The 17,044-nt window shown below is 44.5% G+C and overlaps 1 protein-coding gene across 1 annotated transcript in view; it reads left to right on the top strand.

Moving 5' to 3' along the window:
• The window catches only part of LOC136643834 (F-actin-monooxygenase MICAL2-like), a 46,626-nt gene continuing 29,582 nt past the window's right edge, over nt 1–17,044 (top strand). The window contains exons 1-4 of the mRNA XM_066619199.1: nt 1–4; nt 520–709; nt 2,315–2,475; nt 11,650–11,727. Of these exons, the coding sequence (XP_066475296.1) occupies nt 1–4; nt 520–709; nt 2,315–2,475; nt 11,650–11,727 (433 nt within the window). The remainder of the gene's footprint in view (nt 5–519; nt 710–2,314; nt 2,476–11,649; nt 11,728–17,044) is intronic.

Raw genomic sequence — 17,044 nt, 5'->3', positions numbered from 1 at the left:
ATGGGTAAGTAATACAGTATAAGAATAGCAGAAAAGTGTTTGCATTTCCTCTCCCCTGAAAGCTCTTGTGATATTTGAAACCATGGCTGACCCAGCCATGAGGCAACCTGATGCAGGGCACCTTTCACTCTGAGTCTGTGGCTGCTTTCTTCGGTCTGTCAGAGATGTGAGCTACATTGATAAAACTTACTTAATGTGCTTTGTCACACGGTTTTTACAAACCCCAGAAGTGCGGGACTTCCGGTTTTATTTGCAGGGACAGCTCAAAAGGAGTGCCTTCTTTTATGCCTTCCCTGTAAATAAAACCAGAAGTCTGCACTTCCAGGTTGGCAAAAACCACGTGATGGAGCATGATAAAGGATGTTTTTTTCAGCACATGGTGGCAATGGCAGACCTGAGGCAACTTCGGACAGCATCCCTGGTTTCACTGCCCCTTCTGAAGTATCTCTGAATAACCTGCACAATGTCATTAAACTATGATACAGTGAGGCATGTTTTCATTTCCTTTACATTCTCCAGACTACTACTATCATAAAATAGATGAACCAATCTCTCCAAAGAAGTTGAAGAATGTTCCTGAAACTGACTTTAAAGGCAGGTGCTCTTCTGTGTCTTCTGAATGGGCTTCAGTAAGAGTTTTCCCAGAGGAAGAGATGACTGAACACAACCTTCTGGCTGTTCGAGTTATGGTAACCAGTGATGGAAGCAGGTATTTGGGGATTGTATTTTTGGCAACTGCAACAAACCTTCCAAGGAAGGAGACAACTAGTTTACAATGCCTGGATTTTCCTTAGGAACAACTCATTAAATCAAGTCCAAGGCATGGTATGGGGGAAGGAAGATGATGAAGCAGGAACATTTAATTCTTACAGCTGCAATGATCCTTTTGTGGGCAAATGATTCACTTGCAGGAAATACTGACATCCCACACAAAGGTCTGTGTCAAATAGAAGAAGGGGGTTAATTGGTCCAAGGGCATCTATACATCTTATAGACACTGCAGCATTTAATTATGGATTTATAGTGCTTTCTAGGAAAAAAAAAATCCACATACTGTATGTCATGATCTTCACTTTGCTAAGCTCTTCAAGAACCTTCTCCTCCTTTACACACTGGGTTGCTTCAACTTCCTTAACTCCATTTATGACCACTTTCTGGTTTAAGGAAGCATAGCTCAAAAAAGGTGGGGGAGAAGGCCATAGTGCAGTGGGAAAGCAAATACTTGGCAGGCATAAAGTCCAAAATTCAATTCCTAGCATTTCCATTAACAGCAAGAAAGTCCTCAGTTTGAGACACTGGAGAGGGAGCCATTTCCAGTCAGAGTAGACAATACTGGACTAAGGGCCCAATCCTATCCAATTTTCCAGTCCCAGTTCAACTGTGCCAATGGGGCGGGCACTGCATCCTGTGGGGGGGGGGCTTGGAGGGCTCCACAAGGTAGGGGAACGTTTACCTCAGGGCCCCATTGCGCCTGCATCAGTGTTGGAAAGTTGGATAGGATTGGGCCCTAAGTAGGTCATTGTTCTGACTCAGTATAATGCAGTCTCATATGTTCATAGATGCTGTTAACCATTTATAAACTATGCTGCATATGAAAAGTGAGAGGTAGCAGATTTGTGGCGGAGGAAGATGTGTGTGTGGATTATAATGGGCAAAAGTTAATAGTGGGTAATGGGTTAAAGTTGTGGATTTTGTTTTCAATCTTTTTAAAAAATGTAACACAATATGTGGATAGTCACTGAGAACAAGTGAAACTTGGACAGAGTCTGTAGGAAGGTTCCTCTTCATTTTTGCTCTTCATATGCCATCGAAAACAGAACCAAGGAAAAAGAGTGGCTCCCAAGCCCAGTCTGGCACACTATGCTTTTCCTGTTAGTGGCCTTAAAGAGAAAGGGGCTAAGAGCTGGTATTAAATATAACCAGGCTAGACAGATATTTCCAAGGTGCTAGCATGGGCATGGAGAAAACCTACTGGTTCTGCTGCCTAAATCCCAGGGATTCTATCAAGTCGTCATTCTTGGGAACCTGAGGCTAGTGTTCTGTTCTATTTGTATCTGCTCTAAAGAAAGACCTGTTGGGCTGAATGGGACTTTTTTCGGTATCTGTGTATTATAGAATTGCAGTCTACATGTAATTGAAATAGCTAGAGCCTCTTCAAGCAATATTGCTAAATTATTGGGGATATTAAAATTGCAACCAGCTGGTACTTGTACTGCACAGCTTATAATTAGAAGCCAATACAAGACCAGTTGTGAAATACAGATTAACTGGCCATGTTTAATTCCAGTGGCAAATGTGTCTCTTTTTTTCTTAGCTCGGAACAAGAATGTGATTCTTCCACTTCTGAGTTTAACAAAGGACCCTTGCCTTTACTGGAGCCAAGGAGGTACATCCCATCTTTGCAAAGACCTCTGTTCTCAAACACACATTTAGTAAAAGGAGAAGACTGCTGTACGAAGTCCAGAGTAGCAAATGGTAGGTTGATTTTCACATCAGGTGTCTGTCTGTCTGTCTTTACTGATATGGCCCCAAAGCCATTTACCATATCCACCCCAACCAGATATCATGCACATGCAACTGATGTCCAAACAAATCATGCTATGGTTTAATTTCTTGCAAGTAACATTCAGTTACCGGTTCTTAAGACTATCCAAAATCAGGGTTGTTTTAACTAATGGTAGCCAGAGGGCAGTGACACCCTAAGAATCCATCAGTGTGTAGCACAAAGTGAAAAAGATCAAGGTGGATGACAATGGGAGGGGAAATGGTTTGGACAGAGTTGCTTTACATGTCCATCTAAACTGCTGTTAGTGCTAAGAGACTTGGGAGTACAGGGTATCTCTTGTTTTGTGAAATATTGATGATCTGAGTTTTTAAACATGAAGTAGGAGAAAAACCAATATTGAAAGGCCACAGTGGCCAGTTTGCATGCAAAGACAAGCACATGGTTGGGTGGTTATATTTATGAACAGGCAGAATCTCAGGTGTGCACACTTTCCTTCCTCATCCTTCATGTGCAGTTAGAAGCTTATTTGTAGTTTGTAACAAAAGGCAATTTCCTATTTTGCCAAAATACGGGACACCTTGGGTTGTTGCAAAGCACAGTTGATAAACAAACTTGGATATTGAATCAGGATTGAATAATACTGGAGGGTTCCTTTTAGAGGATGAAGCTTATGATGCAGAACAACATCAAGTATACTTCAGGAAAGGTGAGTGCAACTGTTCTTTACAGAAGTGCAGTCAGTTCTCTTTATATGCGAATTAGCTTATCCTCCAGGGGCAAAATTGCCACCTATGTCTTGTTATCTGTGACTCTGTTCTCATTATCCTCTAATACTGTGCAGGTGCACTCTAGTGGGGGGGGGGGGGGCTCAGTACAGCTACGAGCAGGCAGGTTGGGGTGACAGTGGTTGTGGGAGATGGAAGAGATGAAGAGACAGTAGCCTCCTCACAAGCAGTAGGCAGCACAGTGGCGTCACTAGGATTCGTGTCACCCGGTGTGGGAGGCCTGCGCTTCACCCCATGTAGCAGGCGGGGCAATGCCCCAGGTGAGCGTGGTGATGTGCCGTTGCCCCGCCCCCACTAGTTTTTAGGCTGTACCTTTTGTTATAACACAGATATTCCAATATGGTTTGTTTCATTGCATTCTGCATGAAATTACGCATTGATTGATATATAACATGATGGGACCCTTATTTCTCCAAATTCTGATTTTAGTGATGTTGAAAACTTGTAGAGTCTCACACACACACACACAGACCCCGTGTCAACTTACAAACACCTTATTGCAGCAGTTCTCAAACTTTTAGCACTGGGACCCACTTTTTAGAATGACAGTCTGTCCAGGACCCATTGGAAGTGATGTCATGGCCAGAAGTGACATCATTGAGCAAATTAAAATAAATAATTATAAATAATTAAATTTAAATAAAATAAATAATTAAATAAGGGGGAGCCAGTCCTGTTCCACCAAGTGAATCTACTCTGAAGTAAGTCCTATTGTGGTCAATGGGGCTTACTCTCAGAAAAGTGTGGGTAGGATTGCAGCATGTGAGCCCAATCCTATGCATATCTACTCTGAAGTAAGTCCCATAGTGGCCAATGGGGCTTACTCTCAGGTAAGTGTGGGTAGAATTGCAGCCTGTGAGCCCAAGCCTATGCATGTCTACTCTGAAGTAAGTCCCATAGTGGTCAATGGAGCTTACTCTGTAGCCTGCCTGCAATAACCCCCCCCCCCAAAAAAAAAAGAATCAGTGAGATTTCCAGCCCTCCCCAGTGGCCAGTTCTTCTATTTCAAGCATATCAAGATAAGGACCCACCTGGCTTTGCAAGTGCAAAATAGAAAACTTCCCCTTACCAGTTGAAGCCTCTTTTATTGTCCTTTTTAGTGGGGGGGGGAGGCTGCCTTCTGGAGCATTTGTTGCACTCCAGCTCCATCAGATAGGAACCATTCTGATGGCCTCACATTCCCCTTTGCCTGGCCTGACCACCAGCCAAGGCACGTCTGCCTACTCGCCAGTAAATGTGTCATGAGGCTGCTTCACTTTCCATAGGGCTCCATAGACTCGTAGCTGGGAGGGGGGACCTCCCTCTCTGTGTTTTGGGGGGCTACATTCATTGGATCAGGACCATTCTGACGTCCTTGGAGCCTCTCAGCCTGCCTTGATGAAGGCAAGCCTGCCTACTCGCGAGTAAACACAGCCAAGTGGCTTCCTTTTGGGCTCAGACTTGCAGCTGAGTGGGGGGAGCTTCTCGGTTGTTTGGGGGGGCTGCGTTCACTGGATTGGGACCATTATGGTGTCGTTGGATTCCTCTCAGCCTGCCCTTTTCAACGGACTATGGCAAGTGTGCTTACTCACGAGTAAACGCGCGATAGGCTCACTTTCACTTTCCATAGGGCTCCATGCTTTTTTTCCTTCCGGTTTTTTGGCCATAACTTTTGAACAAAAAGGGCTATTGCAATTCTGTTTTTTGCATTGTGTTCCACTGGACATTCCACATCCAACAGTGTATGGCATGACATGGTAGCTCCTAATGCTGCAATTTTAGTGTGTCCTCCCCCCACAGCGCATCACCCCCGGCGCGTCACCCAGTGTGGGCCACACCCCCTGCACCTCCCTAGCGACGCCAGTGAGGCAGCACCATGCAAGGAGGAGAGGAATGGACACCTACGCAGTATACGGCTGTTGGAGGAGGGAGATGCGGTAATCACATCCAGCCAATTATACTCCTAAATTTTTAGAAATTTGTCTGGATTGGGTCAATTTTCTGCTTTAAATGGGCATTGGTATTGGCCCATGGAGAATCGTTGGACACACTTGTGTCCACTTCCAGACTTGCCCTACCATCTTGGGGACTCCAGTTGAACCTTCACAATCCTGGTGATGATGAGAGGTCTCTGGAAAGCTGAGGGCTGAGGGCTCATCACCCATCCACCTGAGGGCTGCTCTGGAGCTGGAGCAAGCCAGGAAAGGAGCCAAGAGCTGGAAGAAGGGTGAAGTGACCCCCTCCCCACTGCTGAACTTTGAGGCCTTGTTGTTGGACCAGCAACCTTCAACTAGTTGACGGATAGCCAGCATAGAAAAGAAGCATCAGATGTTGATGTTGAGGAGCCCTTGCTGTCACCCAGCTCCATAGACTTCAAGTTAAGGTTCAGGTTCATAAATTTCATAGAGTGTATGGTGAAGAGGGTCCCCTGGAACCCCATTTTTCTCATAGGCTGAATGATGCATTATCTGCTAATTCAGTATCCACTAGGTGTTCCAGAAAACTAAACCCAGTGAATAACAGGAACTGACTGTACCTATGATTGTACTTGAATATTTATGGTGTGAAACTTTTAAACAAAACAATACTGACAGAATTCTGAACAGATCTCATTCTTTCATTATCATGGAGCTTCGTTTTGTTTCAAAATCTCTGGAGTTGACCTGACCTCCCTCTATAACTACAGGCTTCAGGATACTGTTACCTTTGATGCAAAACTTGTTTGGTGGAATGGCTGGTTGGGGTTTAATTCAGTGGCTTCTTCTGACAGTGCATTGCTAAGATAAATGCTGCAGGATCATGGCTTGATAAAAGGACAACATTTGAATCTAAATACTGCAGGCAAAGAATCTTGTCTGCATTAAGTTGCATTTTTTTTAATAAGGATTACCTTGTGAAGTTCAACAATGAACCCCGGTGGCACCCAGCTGAAAACACTTGCATGAAGGCCTGTCAGCGCGCCTCCCTGGCGCGTTGGCAGTGATTGCCAGGCTTTTCCCCTATCAGCTGGCAGTAGGGGTTTGCTGCCAGCTGATTGGCTGGCTGGCTGAAGGGGGTGGGACAGGAGAGCAGCCTAGGCGCTTGCGCAAGGGGCTGCTCAGTTTGCTCCTGACAAGCGACTGAGCAGACACTTATCCAGGAGCGGGTGGGAGGCTACCCTGGGGACGGGGCTCGAACGGCGCGAGGCGCACTTCCAGCCCCACCTCTTTCCTCAGCCCCATGTGCAGGCTGAGGCTGCCCCACAGAGAGAGCGGGCAGCGGGCGCCTTTCGTAGCCAAGGCTGTGGGCTCTGGGCACCACACAGGCTGCGTGAGTGGCAGGGGAAGCCACCTCTCAGCCACCTTGGGCAGTGGGGCGACTGGGGCCAACGCGCTAAGGCGCGGCAGCCATTTTGAGGGCCGTGTGGCACCGTGTGGTGAGTAAGCCTGGTGCCATTTTGGCTCTGTGCTGCCCCCAGTAGCGGGCGCTCCTGGATTGGAGGGGCTGTTTGGGGGGCTTTTGGAGGGTGCTGCTTTCCTCCTGATGCCAATCAGCTGCTGCTCTGCCCCCCCCTTTTTGTTTGTACTGACTCCCTTGTGGGGGTGGCAAAAAGGGGCTTCTAGAGGGCCTGGCTGCACCCCCCCAGTGCATTTGCAGTGGTTTTTGTCTGCTCTCCCCCTGCTTGGGTGGGGATCTTTGGCATCTTCAGAAGGGTGGCATATCCATTGGGGCAGGAAGTGCTCAGGTGCCCTGCTCGGGTGCAACCCCCTCTTGAGCTGGCACAGGAAGGCAGCAGCAGCGCGATCCTGCACAGCAATGACAACAGAGCAGTCCAGTCATCGAGGCTATCGTGCCCCTCTTGGGGAGCTGCAGTATCCTACTGGTTAAAACTAGAACATAGGGGTGGTGGGCCCCTGGTCTCATACACTACCTTGGGGGGTGGAAACATGAGCAAAAAGATGCAGAAGTCGGGCGGTAAGGCTGTCAAAAGGCCTGTCCCAGTATGGCCACCCCATCCCTCCCCTTCTTCTTCGGACGAGGAGGACCAGATGGCAGAGTTTCATGCCTTTATGGCCCGTTACGAAGCCAGGCAAAATGAAAAGGTGCTCAGGAAAGCAGGTCAGGGTGATGGGGGCTCGAGTTCCAGTCTGGTCCCTGGACCATGCAGGTCTGCCAGAAAAAATAAAATTGCATTGATGGGTGCCTCTCTCCCCCCCTAAGCAGGTTGCCGCCTCAGCTGGTGCGCTGGTCACTGCCGAGGAAGGTGACCCACAGGATGACAGCTCCCCTGAGGTTGAGGCAGTCAGCCCACTTAAGAAACCATGACTGTGGGCCTATAGAGGCAGCAGGGGGCAAAGGGGGGCCAGAGTTTGACTTTGACCAGAACCTGGAACCAGTTTGGGATGAAAGGGAGGGCCATATCTGGCCTTCTGGCCGGTCTGTCTTAGAGCAACCCTGGTCCCCATGGGGGCCCCCTACTTTCTGGCATGGTCCTAGCTACCCATGGTACCCTTGGGCATTAGGCTGGGCATATCCATACACCAAGGCTAGACCGAAGGCAGGGAGAACCCCTCCGGCTTATTTGCAGTACCCAGCTGTGCGTGAGCCCGATTTTGAACATCAGGAATGGGGATTGTGGGGTTGATTCTCTTGGCCTGATAAAGGAGAAGGAAAAGCCTAAGATTTCATATGGCACTATAGCCATCCCTCTGGGTTTGCACCTTGCCTTGGCAGTCAAGGAGAAGTGAGGTGACTTTATAGACATGTTTAGCCTGTTACACATTGAGCCAGAGCCTACCCCCAAAGTGGGTGACCCCCTGCGAGATGTTGAGACCACTAGGCAAAGAAAAATTGATAAAAATTGGACTAATTGGCTCAATGGTTTCATCATATATTCCGGGGTCACTGTCCAGATGTACCCTAAGAAGGAAGGGAAACTCTTTAAATACCTGGACATTGTTCATCGCGCTTTTCACGACCATGCTGGGGCGGCATGGATGGCCTGTGACCATCAGTTCCGCATCAGGGGTTCGCATGACCCAGCTCTTGATTGGACTGTACCCCAGTGGGAACTCTGGGTGCAGTTGGTTCTTCCTGCCAGGGCCACGCTGGGTGATAGGGCAGACAATGGGCATTTAATGCACGTAACAGAAGTGAGCAGCATAAAGCACCAGGTGGTGATCAGTGGGTTCAAAACCATCGCGCATGCTTTGAATTCAATACCACAGGGAAATGTAATAGGCAGGGCTGCCCCTATTCCCATGGCTGTGGCATGTGCGGAGCTAAACACCCAGTCGCAAAATGTCCCAGGCTCAGTGATCCCCGGTCGGGTTTGCGACCCTTTACCCAGGGTGGGACCCCCGTCAGGTGTTAATAAGGGGCCCAATGCCGATTAAGATTTCGGCCTTAGGCTACTGGCTACAATTTTATAATGATCAACCTGCAGCTCAATTGTTGTTGGATGGTTTTAAGTTTGGATTTAGGATTCCTGTGCCGCCTCCGGCCAGCCACACGTTCACTCATAACCTCCAGTCAGTTAGAGGCATGGAGGATGTGGTGCACCGTAAAATAGTCAAGGAGGTGGAGGCAGGCAGAGTAGCTGGACTCTTTGCTGTTTCTCCTTTAAGTAACCTGCAGGGTACCTTTGGAACTGGTACCCAAAAAAGCCCCGGTCAATTCAGGCAGATTCACCACCTGTCTTTCCCAGAAGGTGCTTCTGTAAATGACAGGATACCTGCCCACCTGTGTTCAGTCAGATACACTTCCTTAGATGAGGCTGTTAGCCGCCTCAGGAGGTGTGGCCCCGGGGCTTTGATGGCCAAGGCAGATATTGAATCTGCGTTCAGACTTCTGCCCGTGCACCCTCAGGATTTTTGCCAGTTGGGTTTTCATTTTGAAGGGGGGGTTATTACATGAACCGGGCGCTACCGATGGGATGTTCGATTTCCTGTTCAGTTTTTGAGGAGTTTAGTTCATTTTTGGAATGGACTGTATGCTTTAGGGCAGGGCTACAATCCACTGCCCACTGATTTCCTTTTAATGGGGCCCCCATTGTCTGGTGACTGTGCTCAGCTTCTGGGTGATTTCACTGCTCTGTGTGGGCAACTCGGGTCAATAAGCTCACCTTTTTAGGTATCGAGTTAGACTTGGTTGCACAGACCAGTCGCCTGCCCAGGGAAAAATTGGACAAATTGACTGGGATGTTAACTAGTGCCCTGGGGTCCCGTAAGTTAACGTTAAAAGAATTGTAAAGGCTGGTTGGGCACCTTAATTTCACCTGTAAGGTCATTGCCTCTGGTAGGGCTTTTGTCAGGCGACTATGCAATGCTGTGGTCGAGCTTAGTTGCCCGTCCCACAGACTTCAGGTTTCATTGGGTATGAGGGAAGATTTGAAACTCTGGCTGGAATTCTTGAAGGACTTCAACGGGATCTCATTTTGGAGATCTTCGCAGTTAATAGAAGCTGAACTCCAGGTTCACTTGGATGCTGCGGGAGGTATGGGATTTGGAGTGTTTTTTAGAGGGCATTGGTGTGCAGCTCCTTGGCCACAGATTTGGGTTCAGGAAGGGATCACCAGGGATTTGACCTTTTTAGAACTCTTTCCAATTGTTGTAGCAGTCCATTTATGGTGGGAGAGTTTGCCAACTCTTGGTGTGACAATCAGGCCATGGTCCATATAATTAACATGCAGACCTCCAAAACCCCCGGGTTATGAATTCGGTTAGAGTCTTTGTTAAGCAGTGCCTTACTATCAACACTGTTTTCTCAGCCAGACATGTCCCTGGGATTGAAAATAGCATAGCCGATGCTCTCTCTCGATTTCAGGAGGAGTGTTTGCGGCAGCTAGCTCCCGAGGCCAGGCAGGATCCAGAGCCCATGCCCCAATGGCTGTGGGACCTTGGTTCGATGAGGCCCAGGAAGCCATCTGGGCATCGTTGGCTTCATCTACCCGAGCCAGCTACATGAGTAAGATCCATGAGTTTTGTGATTTCTGTAGGTTAACTTCGGTGCCAGTTCAGGGCCCATTCACGCCACATACTCTTATGCAGTTCCTTCTGGGACTACATGATAGAGAAATATCCTGCAAGTCTATGTCTATTTATCTTGCTGCCATTTCTTTCCAATCAAGGGCCTGGGGAATTCAGGATTTCACCAAAGAGTTCAGGGTGCAGAAAATGGTGGCAGGGCTAAAAAGGTGATTCCCAGTAGGTCCAGATAAGTGTCAACCTATTACACCTACTATTGAATTGAATAGCTATAAATTTTGCCTCTCCCATGATTTGTTCTGCCAAACGATTGCTGAAGTTATTTAAATCTTGGAAAGAAAGTTTATGTTTCAAAGGTTACTGACATCGGCTTTCTGTTTTTATCTTAAAACTTCTCGACTCCTTGACAGGATCACATGGTACATTATGTGCTCTCTTCCTTTTTTGACCTCTCTTGCCCCCCTTGGTTGTTATATAGCTGTGTCCACCCCCACCCCTCTTGCACAGGCTTTCACATTCTCACTGTGCATTTGGCTGAGCAATGTGACCAGCCTTTTTTTTTCCTGAAGCAAATTGTGAGAATTATGTTGATTGTATTCTGTTTATTCCCATGGGAATAAATAACTTCTTCCAAGACAAATGGCACATTTTCTCCGACCCCCTTTTCTAATGTGAAAGCCCACATGCAAGAGAAACAATAACAGCCATAGAAACAGCAGAGCACAAATAAGCTTTTGTGATGTAGGATTCTGCAAAAGTTAATAATTTAAAGTAAAATAGCAATCTGCCAGGACTGTAGTTGAATGGTTGTTTCTATGGAAACACTGGTTGGTGAACGTCGCCCTCTAGTGGTTAATCAACATTCATCATCGTGAACATTGGGAGCCTCTTGAATTTGGACATTATAAATACATGGCGCAGAAGTGAAACTGTCAGTGTTCAGTCTGCTACTTAGAATAAGGGCATTTTCACACTTGATGCTAAAAGTGGCTTTGAAAATTTTTGTGCATGTGTGAATGCTGTTAATGGAAGATGGAAAACAGAAGACAGCCATTTCTGAGCAAAATGTACATTCTAGGCAATGCAGCTTGAGGTCAAGATTGCAGATGAAGGTGGGGAAGGAAATAATGCTTTCTGTGTTAAGTGTTCCACTATCCAGGGATTATTTGTGTTAGGTCTCATTGGTGTGTTTTAGAAGCCTTGCCAAGTGAACTTAGCAAGCCAGAGTGTTGTGTTGGGCAAGGATTTCACTTCCAAGTCAAAATCAAGCAAAAGGGCACATGCAATTAATTGCTGGTTCCATCCGTGGAAAGCTTGAGACTTCTGCTGTGTTGTCTTTTTGCTAGCTGACCATTTTTTGAATCTTTTGTTGCTTCTATTCATTGTCACTTGCTCGCTCTCTCTCTCTCTCTAGCTTTGCAACGAGCCCAGAGTCTTCGAGATTCTTCTGCTTTAAAAAAATACCAGAATTGGAAGAAGAAAATTCAATCAAGTAAGGTTCAGAACTATTGGGGTTTCCCAGTTGCAATATTCTAATTTGGCTGCATTCTTTGCCAAACTGCTGTACAAGTTCTCAGTGATCAGAATTTTCTAAGATCTCTCATTTCTTTTCAAGCAACTTTCAGATTTGCGTTTGGCAGAAATGTGCGTATTAACACACACTATCTCTGTCTCTTAAATTATAGAAGCTGATTTGACAGCAGAGAACTAGCATTGGAGTGAGACGGCTAACCCTTTCTTTATCCACTGTCTTCTGTGTTCCAAATCTGCTCCAAGCAGCTTTTCCCTAACAACTTTCAAAAGCAATGGGGGTGAACCTATAATTTAGGAGAGGCCAGTCATTAGATTGTGCCAGAACAAGGCAACTTTTGGAACTAGAGGATAGTTTAATTTAAAAAACAAGACCAAGAAGATATTGCTGATTTTTCTGATAGGTCTAAGATGTGTTTGACTGCACCTGGATTTGTCTGTAAAAGGGAGAGTTGGTAGCCATCTCATTTGGAACTGTGGTAAAATGAATTCTTAGTGTCCACTTTTACTTGGTAAGGAAAATTCTGGACATGTTGATTCCCAAGTTTCTAAATCACAAAAGAGATTTTCCTGTTTTTCCTTGTTCGAGTTCTCTCAATATATAACTAAAGGACAATAGTCTCACTATCACCAGCAATTGTTATTAAAAGAAATGGCTAGTAAACAGATCCTGCTCATTTAACTTCTGCCTTAAGAAGCTGTGGTGTCTCCATTTCCCTGGGTTTCTCTCTAAAGAACAGTGCCTGTGCTACCCCTTTCCTCTCTATAGCAATGGGTGGCATCTTCTCCTCACCAATCAACAGAAACAGTGATGTAGGGACTTCTGGAGGAAGCTGCCCATATGTGGGTGGGGTTGCCAGTCACAGTGTCAGCATGAGTCTTTTGACTAACTCATACATACAACTAGTACTGGAGGGTTCAGAGGCCAGCCCAGCCAGGTGAACCTGACTGACCCTTCATTCCACCTATGCTTACACTAGCTTCTTAGTGTGATGGCAGGTCAAAGGCCCAACTCTTAGAGAGTCTCTCTGGGCTAAACAACTTATAAAAAAAGAAGTATTTCTCCTCCATTCTTGGGGTGGAGGTGGTGGTTTTCAGAAACCATAAATAAAAGCACACACACTTGATTTTTATTTTAAAAGAATCACACTGAGTCCATACAATACTGCCATCCTCTTTTAAAAAAAGAAATGAGCAGGTGGTAACCCTACTCCCAGTTCATTTGCAGCTTCTTTTTAGGTATTTACATGTATAGTTAAATATCTCTTAAATTTTCATTTTATTTTATTTAAATCCCATGTGTCTCCAGAGGGAGCTAAAAGCCTGTTGGAAAAAGGCACCATATTTTGTGAATGTGTCAGAACTGGCATTCTGACTGGAATGAACTGCAGTGCACTCCAGATGCCCATAAGAACCCCAAAACCCTATACAGTAGAACCTCCAAAGTTGACCACCTCTCTATATTGACCACCTCCTTAAGTTGACCTAATTTTCACAGTATGGACAGACACTGCATATATACTATGGGAGACCCACCTCTCTATATTGACCACCTCCATAAGTTGTATCTTGACCACTTCGACCATTGCACAGAGTATTAATTTACCCTCTGTAAGTTGCCCACTGAACACTAACAAAGAAGCAAGACCACAGTTAGCAACATCAAAAAACATAAAGATGAGTACTTTGAGAGATACAGTAAGGAAAACAGAGGCCTACAGCGGGAAAGAAAGAAAACTTCGCTTGATGAAGTAAATGAAGCTACTTTATACTGGTTCAAACAAATGAGGGTAGTGAACACCAGAATCTCAGGACCAATGATCCAAGAAATTGCTAAGAAGTTTGCACAGGAATTCAGGGTAGAAGATTTCCAAGCATCAAGTGGTTGACTTGAAAAATTTAAACTGTGACATGAGATCTCCCAGACAGTCTTGTGTAGTGAGTCAAATGAAGTTCTGGCAGAAGTTGTTGAAGAATTCATTACTAAGTTCCTGAACTTTGCAAGAGGCTTCAAAGATGATGACATTTTTAATGCTGATGAGTGTGGACTCTTTTTCAAAGCAATGCCTGATAGAAGCCTCATCATGAAAGGTGACAAATGTAAGAGCTGAGCCTGCAATGAACCTGATCCGGAAACAATATTCCAAACAATATTGTCCAAAGTACAGCCCAGCAGAGAAGTGAAGGACGCACCTGGGGAAGAAGAAAGTGAGGACGACATGGATGCAGAGATTCCAAAGGAAGGGGATGTTGGGCATCTGATAAAACAGTTGAAGTCATATGCCATGAATAAATGTCCAGGCATGTTAAATGGGATAGCCAGCATTGATAGTGCATTCTCTTCTTAGCTTTACACAAAAAAGAAGCAGCAAACCAGGATTGACTCTTTTAAAAAAAAAAAGAATAATTGACATACAGTATATGTACTGTATGTATGTAATTCTGAATGCATTTTTTCTATATATTTCTTCACTGTATATATTTAGGTATGATATCTGTAATAAAGAGTCTAAAAATATTATAAGTACAGTATTACATATTTTTCCATATGTTGACCACCTCCCTATGTTGACCAATTCCCCCAGTCCCTTGGGTGGTCAACTTAAAGAGGTTCTACTGTAATTTGATCTTTTCTGTTCCCTGGAAGACTTTCTGGTTTCATATATCTCTGTAAAATGCAGTACATCCTCATGATAATTTGTAGCACAATCACATGTCACGGGGGGGGGGGAAAGGATGAACAGTTTGGTCCAGATTTCTTCCCTTAAATGAGTTCATTCCCTGGTATTGCTGTAGATGAGGGGAAACTATAATCTCTTCCAGAATCCATTAGAAATGTTGTTGCATGCTGTTCAAATTATGGTCCTTTAAATTGGGTCAGGCAAACAGGAACAAAGGTTTCCCTGGTTTACAATGAACCAGATTTTCAAAGATAAACACCTGTATCTTTGAAAATACAAATGTCAAAAGGAATTTACTGTAGATACTCGCCTATAGTACATAAAATTTTTGCCAAGTAATCAAGCTCCAATCATCACTTTGCCTTATCTCAATCAGAGGGCAGAGCTTTTCAACTCTGAAAAGTTTCTTGCTCAAGCAATTAGAAGCAATGCAGAGATTAGTTTCTATAATAACTTCTGGGAAATTCCAGCCAAAGTTAACTTTTTATTCTCCTCTGTTCCATTTTGCAAATGCTGTTGCAGCCTGGTTCTGTTTTGCAAAGGCTTGCATTTAGCAGAGATCTGTTTTTTTTCAACACCAGGATGGGATCCTTCTTTCCATTTGAAGCAAAGTCCCAGGCTACAATTCAATGCACCCTTACTTAAGAATAACACCCTTGGAAAGCAGTGTGTCTACTTCTGAATAAAAAGGGTTGCAAATATATGCAGCTGCATCTCTCTGCTGTGAATTGAATTGCACACTCCCAGTTATGTGTTATATGGTTGTATGTTATATGTAGAGCTTCTGGCTTAACACACCAGACACCTTAAAGGTGGATTTGATTCATGGAACTCCTGCAGTGGTTCCCAACCTTTTTCACTTGCATATCCCTTGGCAGCCCATTTCCATAAATTGTACCCTTCATATTAGCAAAATGTTTGTAATTAATAATACAAGCCCTTCTCTGCTCTATATGAAGGCTCAGACTTCATGTGTTTATCACAGTGTTTTTTCTTTTTATCTGTTTGAAGAACAGAAGACTCTGCCTTTCCAAGACTCTGTTTTGCACCAGAAGTGTGCCGAGAAATTCTGGGTGATTGATCACTTTCCATATTATGTTTCAGCTTTTTTACTGTGCTGGTTTTCAATCACTGGTTCATAGATGAATTGATGACCAAAAACTAGCTATTGGTGGGGCTTTCACAGCAAACTAGCTACCTTCCTTCCTGCCTTGCTGGCCCTGCAAAGCATTCTGGAGCACAACCTGCCTTTTTCTGCCATTATGCCATTCTTTTTCAAGTACCCCTAAAGGCCCTGTTGAGTGCCCCTGGGAGTACATGAATCCCAGGTTGGGAACCACTGTCCTACTGGTATGTTGTTTACAGTGCATGGATACTGTTTACAAAAACATGGTGAAGACCAGAATTTTAAAAGAATAAAAATGTTTAAACAAGCCTTCTGAGTTCATGGTCTTTTAAATATCTTTTAGTATTTTTTACAGGCCTGATTCCTTGATGATCTGCTGCTCTATGCTCTTTTTACCTGACTTTTTATCTGACTACTGTTTTTATGATATCTGTCAATGTGTTAATAAGTTTTTATCTGTTTGTTAAACTATGTTTTAATCTGTTTTTAACCTGTTGTAAGCCGCCCTGGGTCCCTTAGGGGAGAAGGGTGGGGTATAAATAAAGTTGTTGTTGTTGTTGTTGTTGTTGTTGTTATTATTATCTTATGATCTTTTACTATGTTTTTAATAAATTAGAAACTGTACAGTTCTTAGGTAACAATTAGTGGTAGGTTATTTTTCAGGCTCTGGCATCCGGTAAAATCAGTCAAAACTGTAGTCAGACACCCCCCCCCCCCAAATCTAACCCCTGACTTATCCGAGAGTCATAGAAAATTTTATGACTTTTTTTCTCAAGACCTGTGCTTGACTTATCTGTGAGGCGGACTTATAGGCAGATGTCTGCGATGCTCATTTGCTCTGAGCTGCAACTTGCTGTTCATTCAAGTTTTGTTTCTTCTTTCTGCTGTCCAATTCCAACATGCTCCATCCTCTCTTATATGCACGTTCTAAGTAGATCTTCCCAGATGTCTTGAGTCAGTTGCTGAAATTAATCTTACCTGATATTGGTGAGTTCTTGTCACTTTGGTTTCCTGCTTTGCACATTCATCTGGAAGATACGAACTGAGGAGAAACTTGCAGGCAATGAAAATCTCATGTTGCACTAAAATTTGAATAGGATGGCTTCAGGTGATCACTTCATCTGAAAAACAGCATTGCAGAGCTGGAAAGGAACAGAAAAGGGGCAACCAGATGATCAAGGAATGATCTGCCCTGTGAGGCTTTGAATTTTGGAACTATTAGTTAAGAAAAAAAAAGATGACTGAAGAAGAATATGGTTGTAAAATTATACATACTGTTGACAGATGATTTTTTTCCTCCCTTGCTCCTGATACTAAGCAGAAATATTTATCAAATAAATTCACTAGCAGTAGATGCAGGCTGAAGAACAAAACTTCCGCAGACAACTCATAATTAGTTTGTAGAATGTGTTGTCACAAGTTGTTGTGATAGCCACAGAGGTAAATCTCTTTAAAACGGGATTTGATAATTG

The sequence above is a fragment of the Tiliqua scincoides genome, chromosome 1 (genome assembly GCF_035046505.1).
Source record: "Tiliqua scincoides isolate rTilSci1 chromosome 1, rTilSci1.hap2, whole genome shotgun sequence".
NCBI lineage: Eukaryota > Metazoa > Chordata > Lepidosauria > Squamata > Scincidae > Tiliqua > Tiliqua scincoides.
This window is presented reverse-complemented; position numbering and strand designations above follow the sequence as displayed.